At 37.3% G+C, this 18,650-nt stretch overlaps 1 protein-coding gene across 1 annotated transcript; it reads left to right on the forward strand.

Moving 5' to 3' along the window:
- The first annotated feature begins 28 nt into the window (after positions 1 to 28).
- RPF1 (ribosome production factor 1 homolog) lies at positions 29 to 18,302 on the forward strand. The gene is made up of 9 exons (XM_021943413.2): positions 29 to 281; positions 1,721 to 1,777; positions 3,989 to 4,069; positions 10,283 to 10,378; positions 10,963 to 11,116; positions 16,045 to 16,127; positions 16,546 to 16,727; positions 16,908 to 17,034; positions 18,049 to 18,302. The coding sequence occupies exons 1-9, from the start codon at positions 54 to 56 to the stop codon at positions 18,088 to 18,090; spliced, it is 1,050 nt and encodes a 349-aa protein (XP_021799105.2). The 5' UTR covers positions 29 to 53; the 3' UTR covers positions 18,091 to 18,302.
- The last annotated feature ends 348 nt before the right edge of the window (positions 18,303 to 18,650 follow it).

Genomic DNA, 18,650 nt, shown 5'->3' on the forward strand with positions numbered 1-18,650 from the left:
TTCACAGGAGAACGCTGTTTCCGTTTCCGTACGGAAGCAAAGGAGCCGACACCATGGCGAAAGCCGGGGAAAAGAGCAGCAGCAGCTGGAAGAAAAGTCTGAAACGGAAAGCCGCTGTCGAAGAAATTCAGGAGGCTGCAGGCGCTGGGGATGGGGCGACGGAAAGCGGGGTCCAACCCCCGAAAGCGGCTGCTTTTCCGCCAGGCTTTAGCATTTCGGAGATTAAAAACAAACAGCGGCGACACTTAATGTTCACGCGGTGGAAACAACAGCAGCGGAAGGTACGCGAGGGGCGGGAGCTGCCGGGCGCTTGCGCGATGTTCCTGACGCTTAGGGCGGTCGCGGGGCGCACAGATGTGTATGTCTGCTGGTCTCAAAGTGTACTCTGTGGCTTGGTAGGAAGGGTGGTGCCGCGGCCCACGTGTTCTGGTTTCCTCGCCGTGGTTTGGAGACTCTCGGTTCAGCCTTTTGCCTGAGCATCAGGGTGGAAGATTTTCTTGATAGGCTGTTTCCTAGGATGCTGGATTCACAAGGAAAGCTGGAAGGCCTCTTGGCTTAGTAGTGAAAACTACGCCCTCCTGGCCCAGAACGCAAAAGTCTCAGCCCTTTGGCCCGTCTAGGCAGCGTTGGTTAATTTGCAGAATCTGAAATGGAGGCAATACGTAATAAATCCAAAATATTGCTTCTCTGATTCCTGCAGCAGCTCTTTACCGAAATTAGTACTGTAAAGTTTCTGGTAATTGTATTTGTTCTTTAAGCCTTATCTTTATACGTTTCTGGTAGGTAAACAAACTGAAACGTAAAGGGGTTTCAACGGTTTGCCAAGGTCGCAGTGCCCGTTTCTGGTTAAATTGCAATTGGAAGAAAACGTTTGCTTATTCTTGCACATCATGGAAGTTCACACAATATTCTTATTACGTGTCTGCCTCCTCTTACCGGCCCTTCTGAGGCCCGGGACTGGTTCTTACTCATGTTCAGTGTCAAGGTGCTGTTTGAGTACATACAAGGGGCATTTAACTCATTCTGGTATGCACGTATTGGGGAGGGATGTCCTAGAAGATTTACTGGAGCTATGATTTCTAATCTGAAACCTGGTGGATTGAGGATCAGTAGGTGCTGGAAAAAAAATAATATTTTTTATTTTGTCAACCCTTCTATCTAGAAATCTCCAGGAGAATATATAGATTGACAGTACAAATACAGATAATCTTAATCCACTTTGCAAGCTCTCACTAAATTTTAAAAGTATATTTTGATGATAAAATATGTAAATAATTGGTGATGGTTTTATGAAAAACAACCTGAAAATTCATCTCCCATTCCTATTTTTAGTGCTTTTCAAGAGAAGCAAGCAGCATAACCGTGGTCGTCTTTAGGATGCAACCAGTTAGGCAAAACACAGCGGAGACCACATATTGTACTTTAATTAATTTGAGACTTTATGGAAAAAGATTAAGCTAGTCAAATTTTAAATGTTCAAACTTGCCAGTTTAGATTTTTTTAAAAGAATCAAGGTCTTTGTTAAAGAAATCTTATTAATTGACCAGCTCATTTGGCTTACAGTAATTTAGGTAGAAAAATCCATGTCCAGATGCTTATTTCAATAGATTACAAAGATCGCCCAGTTCGAGTATCCATAGCATTAGTAATCTGTAGTTTGAGTATATGTTTGTGATATAACTGGTTGTTTCTCAATATTCTCTTTCTTTTCACCCTTTAGGAAAAGTTGGCAGCTAAGAAAAAACTTAAAAAAGAAAGAGAGGCTCTTGGCGATAAGGTAAATAAAATTCTTAGCTGTTTGTTTTCTGTCTTATATTAGGGGATCCTTCCTGATATTTAAGTTGAATTACTTTCTTTTAAAATTTATTATTACATATTTCATATGTGTGAAGAAATACAAAAGTAATATAGTAAACCTCTTTGTATCATTTACCCAGCTTAAGAAATAATGCATTAGCAAAGAATGTTGGAAGCCCCTTGTCTGCTTCTTCATAATTGCTTTTCCCTCCATAGATAACCACTCGTGAAATTTTTGATTATTTTTTCCATGCATTTCTTTTACCTTTACTATGTATGTTTGTGTACCTATACAGTAACACAGTGGTGGTGTTTTGCATGTAACTTTGTGTTTGAGAGGTCAACACAACCTGGGGAAGCTCCTCACGTTAGGCCTGGAGCTTGGCTTTTGTGATGTGAAGCAAAGGTTTTTGGTTAGGCAAGGCTGGGGAAAGGCAGGACAGAGCCTGTTCTGGAGTAGGGTGATAAGGATGTGTTAAGCTTTAGAGCTGGTACAGAGGATATGAACCTGTGAAAAGTGAGAATGGGGAGTGGGAGGAGGGTGAGGATTATGGCAAAGAAAAGAATGGACAATGCATCAAGAAAGAATTTGGCTATATTTGTGGTACTCATAAGAAGTGAAATCTTTATTGAAAAAATTTTTAGACTACTAAATACTCATACATTATTGCATAGCTAAGTTATTTTTATTTTCAGTGTATTTATAGTTACTCCTAGGTTATGATTTATTTTTGCAAAATTTTGAAAACATTCATGTCTCCCCTCCCATTTCTTAAGATATCAAGTAAGTTACCAAATAAGGGTGTTTGAGGAAGGGAAAAAAATGTAAAGACTGTATACAAATTAAACACTCTACTATTTCATGCATTCTTTGAATAGTATTAAGTTAAACCATAGAAAATTGTCAATAGTAGACTGTTTTGACCTGCAGTATCCTAGTATGTCAAGCATGTTAGTCTCTTTTTAACTCTTTAGTAATCAGTCTATTACAGCAAATTAATGTTATGATCACCATTTGAAAATACCACCATTCTTGCTTTTTGAGATAAAAGATGACTTCTTAAAACTGCTTCCTTTAAAAAAATTATTAAAATGTAATATTTGTTTCATAGAGTAATAAATGCTAAATAGTTTCAGTTTATGTTTTCTTCATAGCTCTGCTAGTGTATGTATATTTTGAATTAGTTTTAATGTACTCCTACAATTCTGTGCTCTACTTTTTAACAGTTCATTTACACCATTTCTTGGTCTAAGCTAAGTATGTATGATTGCTGATCCTAACAGTATTCCATAATGTTGATGTACTATAGTATGTTTAGTCATTACCTTGATGTTGAACATTTGCCCTGTTTGCTGTTTATTTTCATTATAAATAGGGATACTACATATTTCTTTGTATAAACTTTTCCCCCATTTACATTCCTGAACATAAATACCCCAAAGTAAAATTACTAGGTCAACGGATAACAACTAGACTTTTATTAAATTTTTCTGAGTAGCTTCCCGAAAGTATTGGAACAGTCATGTACAGATGTCATTTGTTATTTTTCTCCTTTTTTTTTTTTGTTTGAGGTGGAGTCTTGTGCTGTCGCCCAGGCTGGAGTGCTGGAGTGCAGTGGCATGATCTCAGCTCACTGCAAGCTCCACCTCCCGGGTTCACACCATTCTCCTGCCTCAGCCTGGGACTACAGGGGCCCACCCCTACGCCCAGCTAATTTTTTGTATTTTTTAGTAGAGACGGGGTTTCACCGTGTTAGCCAGGATGGTCTCGATCTCCTGACCTCGTGATCCGCCCGCCTCGGCCTCCCAGAAGTGCTGGGATTACAGGCGTGAGCCACCATGCCGGGCCTATTTTTTTCTTTTATTTTTCTCCTGTTTGATATGTTTTCCCCTAATAGATAATTATCTCGATCCCTATTTCTTCTCCTTGTTATTTCTGCACAGTTTTAAGCCGTTTCATTCAGTGTTGGCCATTCTTCTAGTATGTGTGTGTCTCTGCCCAGATTGTTAAAAAAAAAAAAAAAAGCCTCTTATTCAATATTGTTATTAGGATTGATGTAGCAATAGAAGTGAATTGATCTGAGGAACAGATTGAGTTTGGGATTATTTGTAGCTTTCTGTTGTTTTTCCCCAACCGTAATATAATTAATGTAAAATCCTTCTAAAATGTAATCCTTTCTCTTTTACTTAGGCTCCACCAAAGCCTATACCCAAGACCATTGACAACCAGCGAGTGTATGATGAAACCACGGTAGACCCTAATGATGAAGAGGTAATGTTAGAAGTCTTAAATTAGTGTGAATGATCACACATAATTGATAAATTGTATATTTTTATGTTGATATTTAAAGTGCTGGCTGGCGAAGTTGTGTAATGGACTGGTTCAGCTAAAATGCTGGCATATTATCTTCTTATTTGGTGTAGATTATTTCATAATTGATTTCCCAATAATGCTATAGACAAATTAAGTAAATATTTACTTTCTAGTAATCTATTTTATGTCTAGGTAAACTTTTACATTTGTCATATAATCCCTGACTAGTATTTTGGATGGGTTTTTTTGTTTTTGTTTTTTATTTTGTTGAGACAGAGTCTTGCTCTGTCACCCACGCTGGAGTGCAGTGGTGTGATCTCGGCTCACTGCACCCTCTGCCTTAACCTCCTGAGTAGATGGGATTACAGGCACCTGCCACCACGCCTGGCTAATTTTTGTATTTTTAGTACAGATGGGGTTTCACCATGTTGGCCAGGCTGGTCTCGAACTCCTGACCACAGGTGATCTGCCCATCTTGACCTCCAAAAGTGCTGGGATTACAGGCGTGAGCCACCGCGCCTGGCGTGGTAGTTTTAAAAGAATTCCTCGTACTATAGACTTTTGCAGTATTTATTAGACATTTTGATACCTAAGAATAACATTTGATGCTATTTTTTGTATTCTCATAAATCTTAGTTTCAAGATAATCTTTAACTTTGCACATTCTCCTTAGATAGTTTGCAACAGTGCAGTAAAAGAAGCAAGATTTTAAAACTATATTTTTAAAAGTTTCGTAAAGGAAACTTGGTTTGGAATGTCTGTTTGCTTTGCAATAGTGCTGCTATCAACATTCTTTCACATATCTCCTGGTATAGTCATTCACCGATTTCTGTCCTTCTTTCAGCAAATGTTTATGGATTCACCTGCACTGTATTGGGATCCGTTTTAGGGATTTGAGATCCATCAGTACACAGAATACTCACACACACACACAACTTCTACCCACCCAGAGCTTACATTCTAGGAAGGGAGACAAACAGTCAACATAATGAAATAAATAAGTTAGACATATGTTAGCCAGTGATAGGTTACTAAAGGAAAACAGGATAAAGAAGATTCAGGACTACTGAAGTAGAGAGGGTTTGCAATTTTATGTAAGTAAGGTGTTTGTGTGTGTATGCATTTTAATTTATTTTGACATTTCAGACTTCATAGAAAAGTAGGAATTTGTACATACCCTTCACCCAGACTTCCTAAATATTCCCTCTTAAATGAGAGTAAGTGGCAGACATGGTGCCCCTTTATTCCTGTGTATCTCATTTTGTTTATTAGCACACTTAGCAAAATCAGACAGTTAACACTGGTATACATTATTATCTGTTCTATAGATCTTACTCAGATGTCACTAGCTGTTCCAATAATGTCCTTTCTAGCAAAAGAAAAGTCCCAGGTCATACGTTCCATTGTAATTACCTTTAATTTCCTTAAATTTAGAACAGTTTCTCAGTCGTTTGCTTTTTTGTGACATTGAGATTTTTTGAATAGTACAGACCAGATATTCTGTAGAATGTACCTTAATGTGAGTTCGCCTGGGGTTTCCTCTGATTATATTCAGTTTATGTACTTTTGACAGAAATACAGGTTGAGTGTCCCTTGCCTGAAATGCTTGGGACCAGAAGTGTTTTTTTATTTTTTTTTCTCTGAGATGGAGATTTCCTCTGTTACCCAGGCTGAAGTGCAGTGGCACGATCTCAGCTCACTGCAACCTCTGTCTCCCAGGTTCAAGCAATTCTCCTGCCTCAGCCTCCCAAATAGCAAGGATTACAGGCACCCAGCTAATTTTTTTATTTTTAGTAGAGACAGGGTTTCACCATATTGGCCAGGCTGGTCTCAAACTCCTAACCTTGTGATCCACCCGCCTCAGCCTCCCAAAGTGCTGGGATTACAGGCATGAGCCACCACACCCGGCTGGACCAGAAGTCTTTTTGGATTTCAGATTTTGGAATATTTGTGATAGATAATGAGGTATCTTGATGATTGGACCCAAGTCTGAACAGAGCATTTATTTATGTTTTGTATACATCTTATGCACATAGCCTAAAGGTAACTTTTTTTATTTTTGGTGATGGAGTCTTGCTCTGTTGCCCAGGCTGGAGTGCAGTGGTGCAGTCTCTGCCCACTGCAACCTCTGCCTCCCTAGTTCAAGCAATTCTGCCTCCAGAAAAGCTGGGACTACAGGCTCACGCCACCATGCCCAGCTAATTTTTTGTATTTTAGTAGAGATAGGGTTTCACCATGTTGCCCAGGCTGGTCTTGAACTCCTGAGCTCAGGCGATCCTCCCACCTTGGCCTCCCAAAGTGTTAGGATTACAGGCATGAGCCACCCCGTCCGGCCTAAAGGTAACTTTTATACAATATTTTTAATGATTCTGTGCATGAAACAAACTTTTGACTGTGACCCCATCACATGAGGTCAGGTGTGGAATTCCCCACTTGTGGTGCCATGTTGGTGCTTTATCAAAAAGTTTTGAATTTTGGAATATTTCAGGTTTTGGGTTTTTTAATTAGGGAGGCTCGACCTCTGCCATGAACGTTATGTTAAGTCCTTTTTCAGTACTGCTTATCAAGAGTCACTTGATGATTTTCTCCCTACTGGTTATGTTTACCTTGATCACTTGGTTAAAGTGGTGCCTGCCAGGTTTCTTCACTCTGAATTTAATGTTTTTCCCTTTGTATGATAATTAATAAGTATTTGGGGAGGAGATACTTGAATGTTACTCCTCAATTTACACTCATTGTAGATCATTTTTTCCAGTTTGATAAGTGAGAAATTGTATATCACTATAGTTTTAATTTGCAGTTCTCATTTTGAATGAGGTTGAACATCTTTTCATATTTTTTCCCCTTTGATCAATTGATTGTGTCTCTTGCCCATTTTTCTACTGTGTAGTGATTTTTTATACAGGATAGTCAGGGTGGGCTTTATTGAGAAATTGACCTTTTAGCAAAGACTTGAAGGATGTGAGGAAATTTAGCCATCCTTGGGCAAAAGGAACCCCAGAGAGAACACCCAGTGCAGAAGCTCCAAGGCAGGAGTGTATCAAATATGCTTTTTAAGAATAACAAGAAGGCCATTGTGGCTGAAATTAAGCAAACAAAGGGAGAGGATTGTAGAAGAGGTCCTAGGAAAGTATGATAAAGAGGAAAGACCAGATCAGTGACTTTGTTGGCCAGTATGAGGACTTTGGTTTTATACTTAGTGAAATGAGGAGCCATTGGATGGGTTGAATAGAAGAATGATGTGATCAGACTTAATTTTTAAAAGTAGTTAGCTGCTTTACTGAGAATATAACTGGGGAGGTAAGTAGAATAATTAGGAAGCTACTAAACAAATCCAGGAAAGAAATGATGGGCTTTCATCATGACCTTGGCCAGGGTAGTTACGATGAAAGGGGTGAGAATTGATCTGATTCTAAGTATTTTTTCCCCTGGGTATATTTTGAAATCAGAGCTGCTTCAATTTCCTGACAAATTGGATGTGGAATTTCAGAGAAATCGAGGATTCAAAGATGGTATTAAGGTTTTAGACTGAGCAAATTAGAAGGATGAAATGGTCATTGACTAGATGTGGAAGACTGAGTGAAGGAGATTTAAGGGGAAATCAAGAGTTCAGGACTCTTAAGAGTTTTTAGAAGAGATGTCAAGCAGGTAGTTGGGATACGAGCTTGGAATTCAGGGAAGAGGTCTTGACTGGAAATAAATTTGGGGATAACAAGCATATAGAGGGTATGTATACATAAAGGTTTCCCTAGAATATTTACCTACAGTAGGATAATTTTGAGTCATGAGAATGTGTAAATGTTTAACTTTACATGATTATACCAAAATATTTTTCAAAGCAGTGGTTGTACCATTTTATACTTTTGTGGTACAAGAGTAGTAGTGTTCCTGCTCATCCACATTCTAACCAACTCCTGGTATGTTCAGACTAATGATAAAAGGCTGTCTCATTGAGGTTTGAATTTGTATTTCCTTGTTTTCTAATGTTGAGCGTCGTTTAATATAAGTTGTTTTCTTTAGAGATAAAACACGTCTTTTGCCCAGTTTTCTATCATGTAGTGTATTTTGATCATTTGTGGAACTTCTCTATATAATTTGGATACCAATCCTTTACACATATTAAAGGCATCTTCCAATTCATGGATTCTCTTTCTATTTTCTATGGTGTCTTTTGAGGACAAGGACCAGAAGTTCTTGATATAGTTGAATTTTTGAAATTTTTAGCATTTAAAGCTTTTTATGTCATATTTAAGAAACTGTTCTCTTTCCTGTAATCCTAAGTTACTTTTTCTTTCTTTCTAAAACAATTAAAGAGTTGTCTCTCATGTTTATTTACTTAATTGTTAGGAATTGTTTTCTGTTTGGTGTGGGAATGGAAACCAGTTACTTTCCTTCCTGTCTTTCACCCCAGCCTGTCCTTTTGTGCATATATATATATATATATAGTTTATCCAGTACCATTTTTGGAGTAGTGCAGCCTTTCCGCACAATGAATTGTAATGCCAAGTTACATATCAAATATCTATATATGCTTGGTCTTTTTCTGGGCTATTTGCTTGGCCAGTTTGTCACTGCATCATTACTTTCTTAATTAGCTTCATAATAAGTCTTAATATCTGTAAGTGCAAGATGCTTCTTTCACTCCTGCCCATAAATACCCTCTCTTCAGATATGTTTTGGCTTTTCCTAGGCCTTTGCTCCTCCATATAAATTATAAATGGTACAAAAATCAGATCAATTTGGGGATATATATATCCTCCAAATTGGGGATACATATGTATATATATAATATATATTTCTTAGGTCTTCTTTAAATAGTGAAACGTATTTCATGAATTTCATAGTTCTCTTCATGCAAGTTGACCCATAAATCTTCCTAGAGCTATTCCTGGGTATCTTACGGTTTTTGTTGGTGTAAACTGCATGTCTTTGAAAATTGTTTTGGTTGCCAATTTATAAAAATGCAGTGGATTTTTGAGTAGTGATCTTCTAACCAGTAGCCTACCTAAATTCATTTCTAATTTGTTGGGATATTGTTTTCATTTTTCTGTTTTAGATAATCATTTCTGCAAATGACAGTTTTCTTATTTTGACCTGTTTTTCTCCCACTTTTGTGCCTTCTAGAACTTCTAGCTTAATGTCAAATAAATAGAAAAATCAATAGTGCCATCTTTGCCACATTCCTGATTTTCAAAAGAATATTTCCAATGCATCATCATTAATATTTGTGTCACTAAAGATAGATTATTAAGAGTTAAGGGTTAAGTAAATTTTATTCTTAGGCTATTTTTTGTCTTGTTTATCATGAATGAATGTAGAATGTTATTAGATGTTTTCTTTGCAAATATTGAGGTGATTATATGGCTTTTCTTTTTTATTGCATTAAACATCATAACCAAATTGGGTTTATTCTTTGCTTAGAATTAATTTTATCTGTGTTCATGAGTGAGACTACAGTAATGTCCACTTTTCATTCCTCATATTATTTTATTTTGGCTTTTTCTTTTTTAAATCAGTTTTTACCAAGATATCTATTCTCTTAGTCTTTTCTAAGTACTTTCTTCTTGATCCAATTGAATCTTTGTTTTTTGATTATTTTATATCTCCTTTTATCTTTATTACTTTTTTCTGCTTCCTTTGAGTTGATTCTGTATTTATTGATTTGCTCAATATGTATATTTTCTAATGTGAGCAGGTATAGCCATAAGACTCTTTCAGAGTCTTATACCAAGACCACTTGGGTATATTCCACAAATTTTAAAAGGTACTACTTTCATTATTGTTTAAACCTGAGTGTCTCTTAATGGAAGATTTGTCTTCTCTTAATTTCATTAGTGTTTTTGCTTGGTTTTTTTTTTTTTTCCTGTGGTTATTATTTTCACCAACCAAGTTGATGACGGAAATGAAAGCAGTTCAAGAGTAAACATATCTCAGTTTCTGCCCTGAAGTGATTTCTGACAGTTTTATTCAGTTTTGTACTTGTATTTTACACAGGAGAAATCCACTCCATCCTCTTCCTGTGTCCATTAATGTCAGTCCTTCCTGGTCTGTCTTTAAATCCCCTATCAGCTAGGTACTCAGTGTTCAGCAGTCCTGCTGAAGCTACTTTTAGAATTCTGGCCCAGTAGAATATTTGTTTGATGTAAAATTATCCTTCTTCTCTGTTCTCAGGTTGCTTATGATGAATCTACAGATGAATTTGCTTCTTACTTCAACAAACAGACTTCTCCCAAGATTCTCATCACAACATCAGATAGACCTCATGGGGTAAACACATTGATTAATTTAGTTCTTGAATTCTTAATTTTCTTATTAGTTCTATTTAAAGTACTCTGTTCAGAAGAGTTAAACCTTTAGTTAACTGCCTTAAAGAATGCCTGTGAATAAGTAAATAAAACGTAGCAGTGGTGATATGATGTAGGTTTACTAAATATGATTCTTCAGGATAGGATTTCTCAACCTCAGCGTTGTTAACATTTTAGCTGGAGAATTCTTTGTTATCGTGAGCCATCCTGTTCATTATAGGATGTTTACCAGCTTCCCTGGCCTCTATGCATTAGGTGCCGGTAGCAACCACACACCACTACCACTACCACCAGTCATAACCATTAAAAATGTCTCCAGATATTGCCAAATGTGTCCCCTGATGGAGCAGAATTGCCCCTAATTGAGAACCACTGCTTTAGGATGATCAGCCTTTGATAAAAGAGGCGACACTGTTCCAGTTTCATGCTTTCCTCAGTGTTGCTTTCTATTAATCATAATAATTGTTATTTCTTTCCTTATGTATCACATAAGATTTTTATTCTTTTTCAAAAACTATTCAAAATTTTTGTTATTTTGTTTTGCAGAGAACAGTACGACTCTGTGAACAGCTCTCCACAGTTATACCAAACTCACATGTTTATTACAGAAGAGGACTGGCTCTGAAAAAAATTATTCCTCAGTGCATCGCAAGAGAGTTCACAGACCTGATTGTTATTAATGAAGATCGCAAAACCCCAAGTATCCTTTTTTTTTTAAGGAGGTTTTCCTGTCCTCTCCCTCAACCCCCTTAAAAATATATTTAAAAGAATAAGGAAATATTGCCTATAACTTTCAGAAAATAATTTTTTTATCAGAAAATTATATCTCTTTCCAAGAATCTATAAACTGATTTTTCCTTTGTATTCACCAAACATTTATCAGGCACATGCTATAGCCAAGAGATCATTTTAACCCTTAGTAAAAGATGCAGAGATAAAACAAGAGACAACCTTCAGGAAATTCATAGGTGGAGTAAATGGATATGTAAACTGACAAAATATAGTGTGGATGGTACAATTAAACAGAGAAATGCAGGAGAGAGTGGGGACCCTGTGATTGGTACAAAGTCTGCCCTGGGAGGAAGGACTTCCTGTAGAAAGAGATGCTGAAGCTGAATCTAGATGGACGAGGGTGAAGCAGGGGAATGAGGCAGAGAAAAGCGCTCAGTGCAGAGGGACAACCATTTGGAAAGAGAAGGAGGAAAGGGCTGACCTAGTTGGGGATCTGCATATGGTTTGTTATGGCTCGATTTTACGTTGCCAGAGGTGGTGTCGCAGGATTCAGTTTTTGAGGTAGAGACTTGGGCCCATGTTATGTGTTCCAGTCTAAACTTTTCTGTGAGTCTCAGATCTGAGATGAATGTGTCACCTGAACCCAAGGTATTTCTTTCTATTGAGATAAGAGACTTCATAAAGGATATGTAGGTTTGTTGTTATTGTTGCTATTGTTGTATTTACTTATTGAATGATGGCTGTGAGTTCAGTAGCTTTAAAGATGACCAATTGAATGAGTCATCTTTATAATTTTTAATTTCATTAAAATAAAATTATAAAGAATTTACAAAAAAAAAAACAGGGACAAAACTTTCTGTGGTGCCAGAATAACATTTTATTTCTAATATCAGTGAACACTGTTGTTTTTAAATTAGTGGCTTAAAAGGCTGTTTTTTAAAAATCTAACTTTTATGATTTTTATTGTTTTCAATATAACTTACTTTATCCACTTGTTCTAGTAGCTTTCCAGAAACTAAAATAAACTATAACAAGCTTCGTAATGTGTTTTGTTGGCCATATTATAATTTGGTTTACCAGATTAATGTATCAAATATCTGAAATCTCTTGAATACTTAACTACTCCAGAAAAAATTTGTTTTTAAGGTAGTTGCTACCTCTTTTTCTTTTTTTAAACTGCCTCCACAAAGTGGTAAGGTCTGTTTTCCTCTTTTTATTTTTGGCAGTTAAAAAACAACTGTCATCACTTTGAGGCCACTAGTAACCCTGCTAAGAAGCAGGCATTCATCAATTCAATAAATGTTCTATCCTTATTTTATCCAGGGTGTTTTATATGGTCACACAAATTTCACCTATATCATCTATTGCCTTTAAAAAGTTTACATTTTCTGGCTGGGCGTGGTGGCTTACACCTGTAGTCCCAGCACTTTGGGAGGCCTAGGCCAGCAGATTGCTTGAGGTCAGGAGTTTGAGACCAGCCTGGCCAACATGGCAAAATCGCGTCTCTACTAAAAATACGAAAATTAGCTGGGCGTGGTGGCACATGCCTGTAATCCCAGCTACTTGGGAGGCTGAGGCACTAGAATTACTTGAACCCGGGAGGCAAAGGTTGCCATGAGCCGAGATGGTGCCCACTGCACTCCAGCCTGGGTGACAGGACAAGACTGTCAAAAAAAAAAAATAGTGGTGATTCCTGGAGACTTAGCATGGGTTCAGGAATAAAAATCACAACTCCTAATGATGACACATGGCGGAAAAGCTGAAAAAACAGGATTTAGCCTGTGGGAAAGTAGATTCTAGGAACATGGCATCTTTCTAAAGACATTGGAGGGGCTACTGTATGAAAGAGTAGTGCTGAATGGTGGAAGTAAAGGGATATACTTTTTTGACTTATTCTAAAATAGAACTTCATCAGCTGTCTAAACTGTAGAAACCTACTAGTGGCTTTGAGTCAGGGCAGCTGTTTTATCAAATACAGATTCCGTTATTTGCTACTTTTGTGATTTTAGTCAAGTTTCTTAGCCACTCAGTTTCCTCATTTTTTAAATGTAGGAAATAATAACTATCTTTAGAGTTCCCACAAGATCACATTAAATGTATTGTTTATAAAGCATAGTGTCTGGTAGTGCCATGTGGTAGTCATTTTAGTAAACGTGGTATAGTGAGAAGCATGTAAGCTTTATCTTTACAGACCTACATCCTGTATTCATTATTTCTAAATGGGGAACTACTGGCATTTGAGGTAGGGTAATTATTTGTGCTGCACTCTTGGCAGCTTGTAAGATGGTTTGCATTCCTGGCCTTTGGATTCTAAATACCAGTAACACCTCAGTCATCCTGACAAACAAAATGCCTCTGTACATTTCCAAATGTGAGCAGCTGTCAGCCAAGGGCTTAAGCTAGGTGCAGTCCCACCCTGGTTGAAATGTGCAGTTGCCTTGGTGTGATTTACTTAGGCTAATTTACTTGACCCTCTTCAGGCTCTTTTCCTCATTACTGAAATAGGCATGATGACTCCTGTTTTGCGTGATTTGTGTTAGGGATTAGCAGTAATGTAAATAAAGCCTCTTGCACAATGCAGGTACACAGGAAAAGAAGTTATTTAGAAACTGGTAAGTTTGGATTTTGTACTTTGCTTTTGACACCACAATTTAGTGGGAATGTTCTAGAAAGGATTTAAGCCTTGATTTGGGGGTTGGAAGAAATGACTTTTATATCTCCTAGACCCCTTAATAAATACTTTTGGCTATATTTCATGAAGTTTAACCTGTGGTGAATCTTTTAAAATGATAGAATTCAAATGTTTGCTGAAAAATCTGCCTGCAGTCCCAGCACTTCGGGAGGCTAAGGCAGGTGTATCGCTTGAGACCAGCCTGGGCAAGATGGCAAAACCCTGTCTCTACAAAAATTAGCTGGGCATGATATCATGCCTGTAGTCCCATTTACTCGGGAGGTTGAAGTGGGAAGATTACTCGAGCCTGAGAGGTTGAGGCTGCAGTGACCCATGGTCGTGCCATTGCACTTCAGCCTGGACTGCAGAGTGAGACTGTCTCAAAAAAAAGAAAAAAATTCCCATCCCTACCTAAGTGTTAGCAGATTAGTTGGGAAGAAAGGTGTTTTCCTTACTGTAACTCAAATAAGTGATGAGTGCTGTGGTAGCAGTGAGAACTGAGAAGATTTAGATCTTAATTCTGACTGCATAAAAAGGTGACATTTGAAGTAGACCATAATAGATGAGTAAAATGTTGCAGGTATTCAAATTAGCAGAAGCAAAAAATGCATGCTAGGATTAACAAATATAGTACATAAGACTGCGAGTGCCTACCAGTTAGGAAACAGCTTGGTGTGGGCATAAATAGGTTGAAAAGGTAATTTGTGGCCACATTATGAATCTCATACCAATGTCGTCTTTCTGTAGATCAGTCTGTGATGAGAGTAGTATGAAATTAGCTACAGCTGTCAAGACTGTGAAGGTATCTAGTTTGTTTTTCACTTAGCACATGAGAAACTATGGTACAGATATAATGAAACAGCTAAGTCCCATAGCTGGTTACTTACAGAACCAAGGCCTAAGTCCAGACTTGATTTTACAATCTGCATTAGGAGATGCACTTGAGATGGTGAGGAAAAAGGTCAGACCAACCACAATACTACTTTAATAATCTAGGTGGAAAATCTCGAGGACCTCACTACGACAGTAAGGGTAAAGAGGATGCTAAGTGAGGAAATTCTGAAGGTAAAAGCAGTTAAGATTTAGTGGGAGAGGAGAAGTTGAAGATACCATAGCTTCTAATCTGGAGGAATGAGTGTTGATGCCATTGTAAAAAGATGGCAACATCTGCTTTGAAAGATACATATTATATGCAGATAGACTTGAAACCATCTGATTCTGCCCTGTTTAAGTTGTTGAATCAGATGAGATGTGTTTGAAAATTTCTTCTAAACTAGAAAAGCATAATACAAAGTGAAAGCCCTGTCCATTGCCATTAATATGCCTGCTTGTAATGCCATTAAGCAATAGCCAAGAATTACTCATGAAAAGTAAAGGTGTTTCAAGTGAAGGTCAGGTTGTGCCACAAAAACTTGAAGAACATTATATAGGTAGCAACCTTAGTTTGCAGCACCCAGGACTTCTAGAGTCCTTGGGCTGCTAGTCCTGCTAGTTGTAGGTAGGTGATCTTACATTTCATTTGTAGTTTAGCGTGTCTACATTTCATTTGTAATGTAGTTGTAGGTAGGTGATCTTACATTTCATTTGTAGTTTAGCGTGTGAGGGCATAATTCTCAATTCTCAATTTATGGGAAATGACAATCAGTGAATGGCTATTAATTGGTTAGTTGATTATAATTTGTGGTACAGTAATCCTAAGTAAGGGCTGATCTCTTGCAAAATACTAATAACCTTAATTTCATAGAGGAAAGTTTAGGAGTCTGGTCTCATGGGATGTTACTCAAAGTTGACAGCATATTCTGACCATACAAATGTGTAAAAGTGACATTTTGGGGTTATACATCTTCAGAACATGGAGGTAAAATACTGTATTTGCAGTGTTACATGATTGTAGAATCCCATCCTATTTTACTCCTAAGAGTAGTGGTCAAAGAGCTTTTTTTCACCTACTTTAGGGTACCTTAACATACCCTATTGAGGGTGATGATTAACTATTATATTGTAAAAGGAGAAAAAAAGGACTACCCTAGTCTATTTTCTTGGAAGATTTTGACTGATTTTGAGCTTTTGATATGGTAGGAAAATGTCACTTCAGAGGAATATGTACCTCTGCCTGTTCACTTGGGTACAGATTTTAGGGACCTTTGGATGTAGAGGACTAGTTATTTAAACAATTAGGTTGAGATTACAGAGTTCAATGTGTTTCTCTTAACTTTTATGAACAGATGGACTTATTTTGAGTCACTTGCCAAATGGCCCAACTGCTCATTTCAAAATGAGCAGTGTTCGTCTTCGTAAAGAAATTAAGGTAAGTTTTATACATTCCTTGATTGGCATTGATCTCTCCACAGTATTTGATTAGTAGATGCTGTATCTTATAGCTCTAATTTATTTTAATAATGGCATTTTTTTCTCCTGATTACAGCAGTTTTTATCTATCAGTTTTCTTGGGAGACTGTGGTGAAGTTACAGCCAGCAGGCAATAGTCTTCATTACTATGAAGCACATTGATTTTCTAATAGGATTTTTTTTTGTTGCATTCACTGCATATTAATTTTAGATATGTCTTATTTCATGGGTTTGGTAAGCCATCTGTGATAGTTTGTCACTAAAAAACGATAAATTTTGCAAATTTGTCATGTAAATTTTGATATTTGAAATTGCATTGGGAGGTATTGCCAATTAGCTTAGCTCATGGTGATACTTATTTTTCATTATTTTTCTAGAGAAGAGGCAAGGACCCCACAGAACACATACCTGAAATAATTCTGAATAATTTTACAACACGGCTGGGTCATTCAATTGGACGTATGTTTGCATCTCTCTTCCCTCATAATCCTCAATTTATTGGAAGGCAGGTTGCCACGTTCCACAATCAACGGGATTATATATTCTTCAGATTTCACAGGTGAGGAAGGTAAACTTGTTGAACTTTGACTTCAATCATGAAATATATTTTCAACATGAACTAATTTTCCAATATATTGTAGCAAGTATCATACAAGATAAAATGAATTATCTTTTGAACCCTGTCATAATGTTAAACAATAGCTTATTCAGATTAATTTAACTCTTTTTGTCTTTGAAGATACATATTCAGGAGTGAAAAGAAAGTGGGAATTCAGGAACTTGGACCACGTTTTACCTTAAAATTAAGGTCTCTTCAGAAAGGAACCTTTGATTCTAAATATGGAGAGTATGAATGGGTCCATAAGGTATGTGCTTATTGTTTAAAAAAACTAAGTAATTTTTAAAGTATGGGATAAGAGGGTGGGAGAGAGAGCATCAGGAATAGCTAATGGATGCTGGGCTTAATACCTAGGTGATGAAAATGATCTGCGCAGCAAACCACTATGGCACATGTTTACCTGCACATCCTGCACATATACCCCTGAAAAAAAAAAAGCTACAATAACTGTGGTTCATCTGAAGTATAAACATCAGTGGTTCTCAAAGTGGTACCAGCACCATTACCTACGAACCTGTTAGGAATGAAAATTCTTTGGCCTGCAGACCTACTGGATCAGCAACTTAGGGGGTGGGGCCCAGCAGCAATCTGCTTATAAGCCTGTGTTATATGTGACTCTATTACATGTTTCTTGAGAACTACTGATAGTTTTCTTAGACGTTTGGAGATCATCATCTTAAATCATAAATGAAAACAATGAAAACTTTCAATGTTTTAAAACCATCCTTCTTTTTTTTTTTTGAGATGGAGTCTCAGCTCTGTTGCCCAGGCTGGAGTGCAGGGGTGCCATCTCTGCTCACTGCAACCTCCGCCTCCTGGGTTCAAGCTATTCTCCTGCCTCAGCCTCCCGAGTAGCTGGCATTACAAGCGTGCACCACCACACTGGCTAATTTTTTGTATTTTTAGTAGAGACGGTTTCACCGTGTTAGCCAGGATGGTCTTGATCTCCTGATCCGCCCGCCTCAGCCTCCCAAAGTGCTGGGATTACAGGTGTAAGCCACCGCACCTGGCCTAAAACATCCTTTTCTATCTAGTATAAGCAGTACTTAGTAACATTTTAAAATCACACACACACACACACAAACTGCCAACATCTTTTATATTAGACTGAAGACTGACTATTCAGGGTCTCACACAAACCCAGTTTTTCAGTGCGTTACCTGTAAAGTTCTAGGGACGTTAACTTTTACTATTTTACCTGAATTGTTAATTATATTTTTGTTTTCTTTTCTTCCTCCACTCCCCTGCTTTCCACTTTCAGCCCCGGGAAATGGATACAAGTAGAAGAAAATTCCATTTATAAAAGTACTGAGAGAATAATACCGGATTTTGCTGAACAGGCCTATCTTGAAGTTGGGTAATTTATTTTTGACAGAATACTTTCTTCAAAATGGCATTTGTTGATTTCATAAGCCTCTCACGTTTGGACAAATTACCAAATGCCATGAATTGCCACTGTGTGTTTATGTAGAAAATACAAATAAAAGTTATTTTGATGGCTTAGGTTTTCTTAAATTTAGTTATCTTGTTTTTGCGTAACTGTGAATAATTAAGTTGGAATCAAGATTCAGATTAACTTTCCTATTTGCATAGAACACATGAGAGGAATAAAATGGTTGGTAAATATTGGCTAACCCTTGATTTTTACACCAGATGAATCTTGGATTCCCAGTGTCTGGCACAGTTTTAATAACTTAAATGGAGGCCAGGTTTCTGGATGTTTTAACATTCTCTTAAGCCTTCAGAAGGGTAAAAAATTTAAAGCAAAATGATATAATGGGGTTTAAAGCCAAGTTGCAAATTACTGAAGCTAATCTTTGCTTCCTGATTTTGAGGTTTTTGGTTTTTTGTGGCCAGGTTGAG

The sequence above is a fragment of the Papio anubis genome, chromosome 1 (genome assembly GCF_008728515.1).
Source record: "Papio anubis isolate 15944 chromosome 1, Panubis1.0, whole genome shotgun sequence".
Classification (NCBI taxonomy): Eukaryota; Metazoa; Chordata; class Mammalia; order Primates; family Cercopithecidae; genus Papio; species Papio anubis.

What these genes read in the sequence shown, in the direction of transcription:
- RPF1 (XM_021943413.2), top strand. Translation starts at nt 54, where the DNA reads ATGGCGAAAGCCGGGGAAAAGAGCAGCAGCAGCTGGAAGAAAAGTCTG. An exon ending in GGAAACAACAGCAGCGGAAG is followed by an intron (nt 282 to 1,720) that starts GTACGCGAGGGG and finishes TTCACCCTTTAG; the next exon opens with GAAAAGTTGGCAGCTAAGAA. An exon ending in TGAAGATCGCAAAACCCCAA is followed by an intron (nt 11,117 to 16,044) that starts GTATCCTTTTTT and finishes TTTTATGAACAG; the next exon opens with ATGGACTTATTTTGAGTCAC.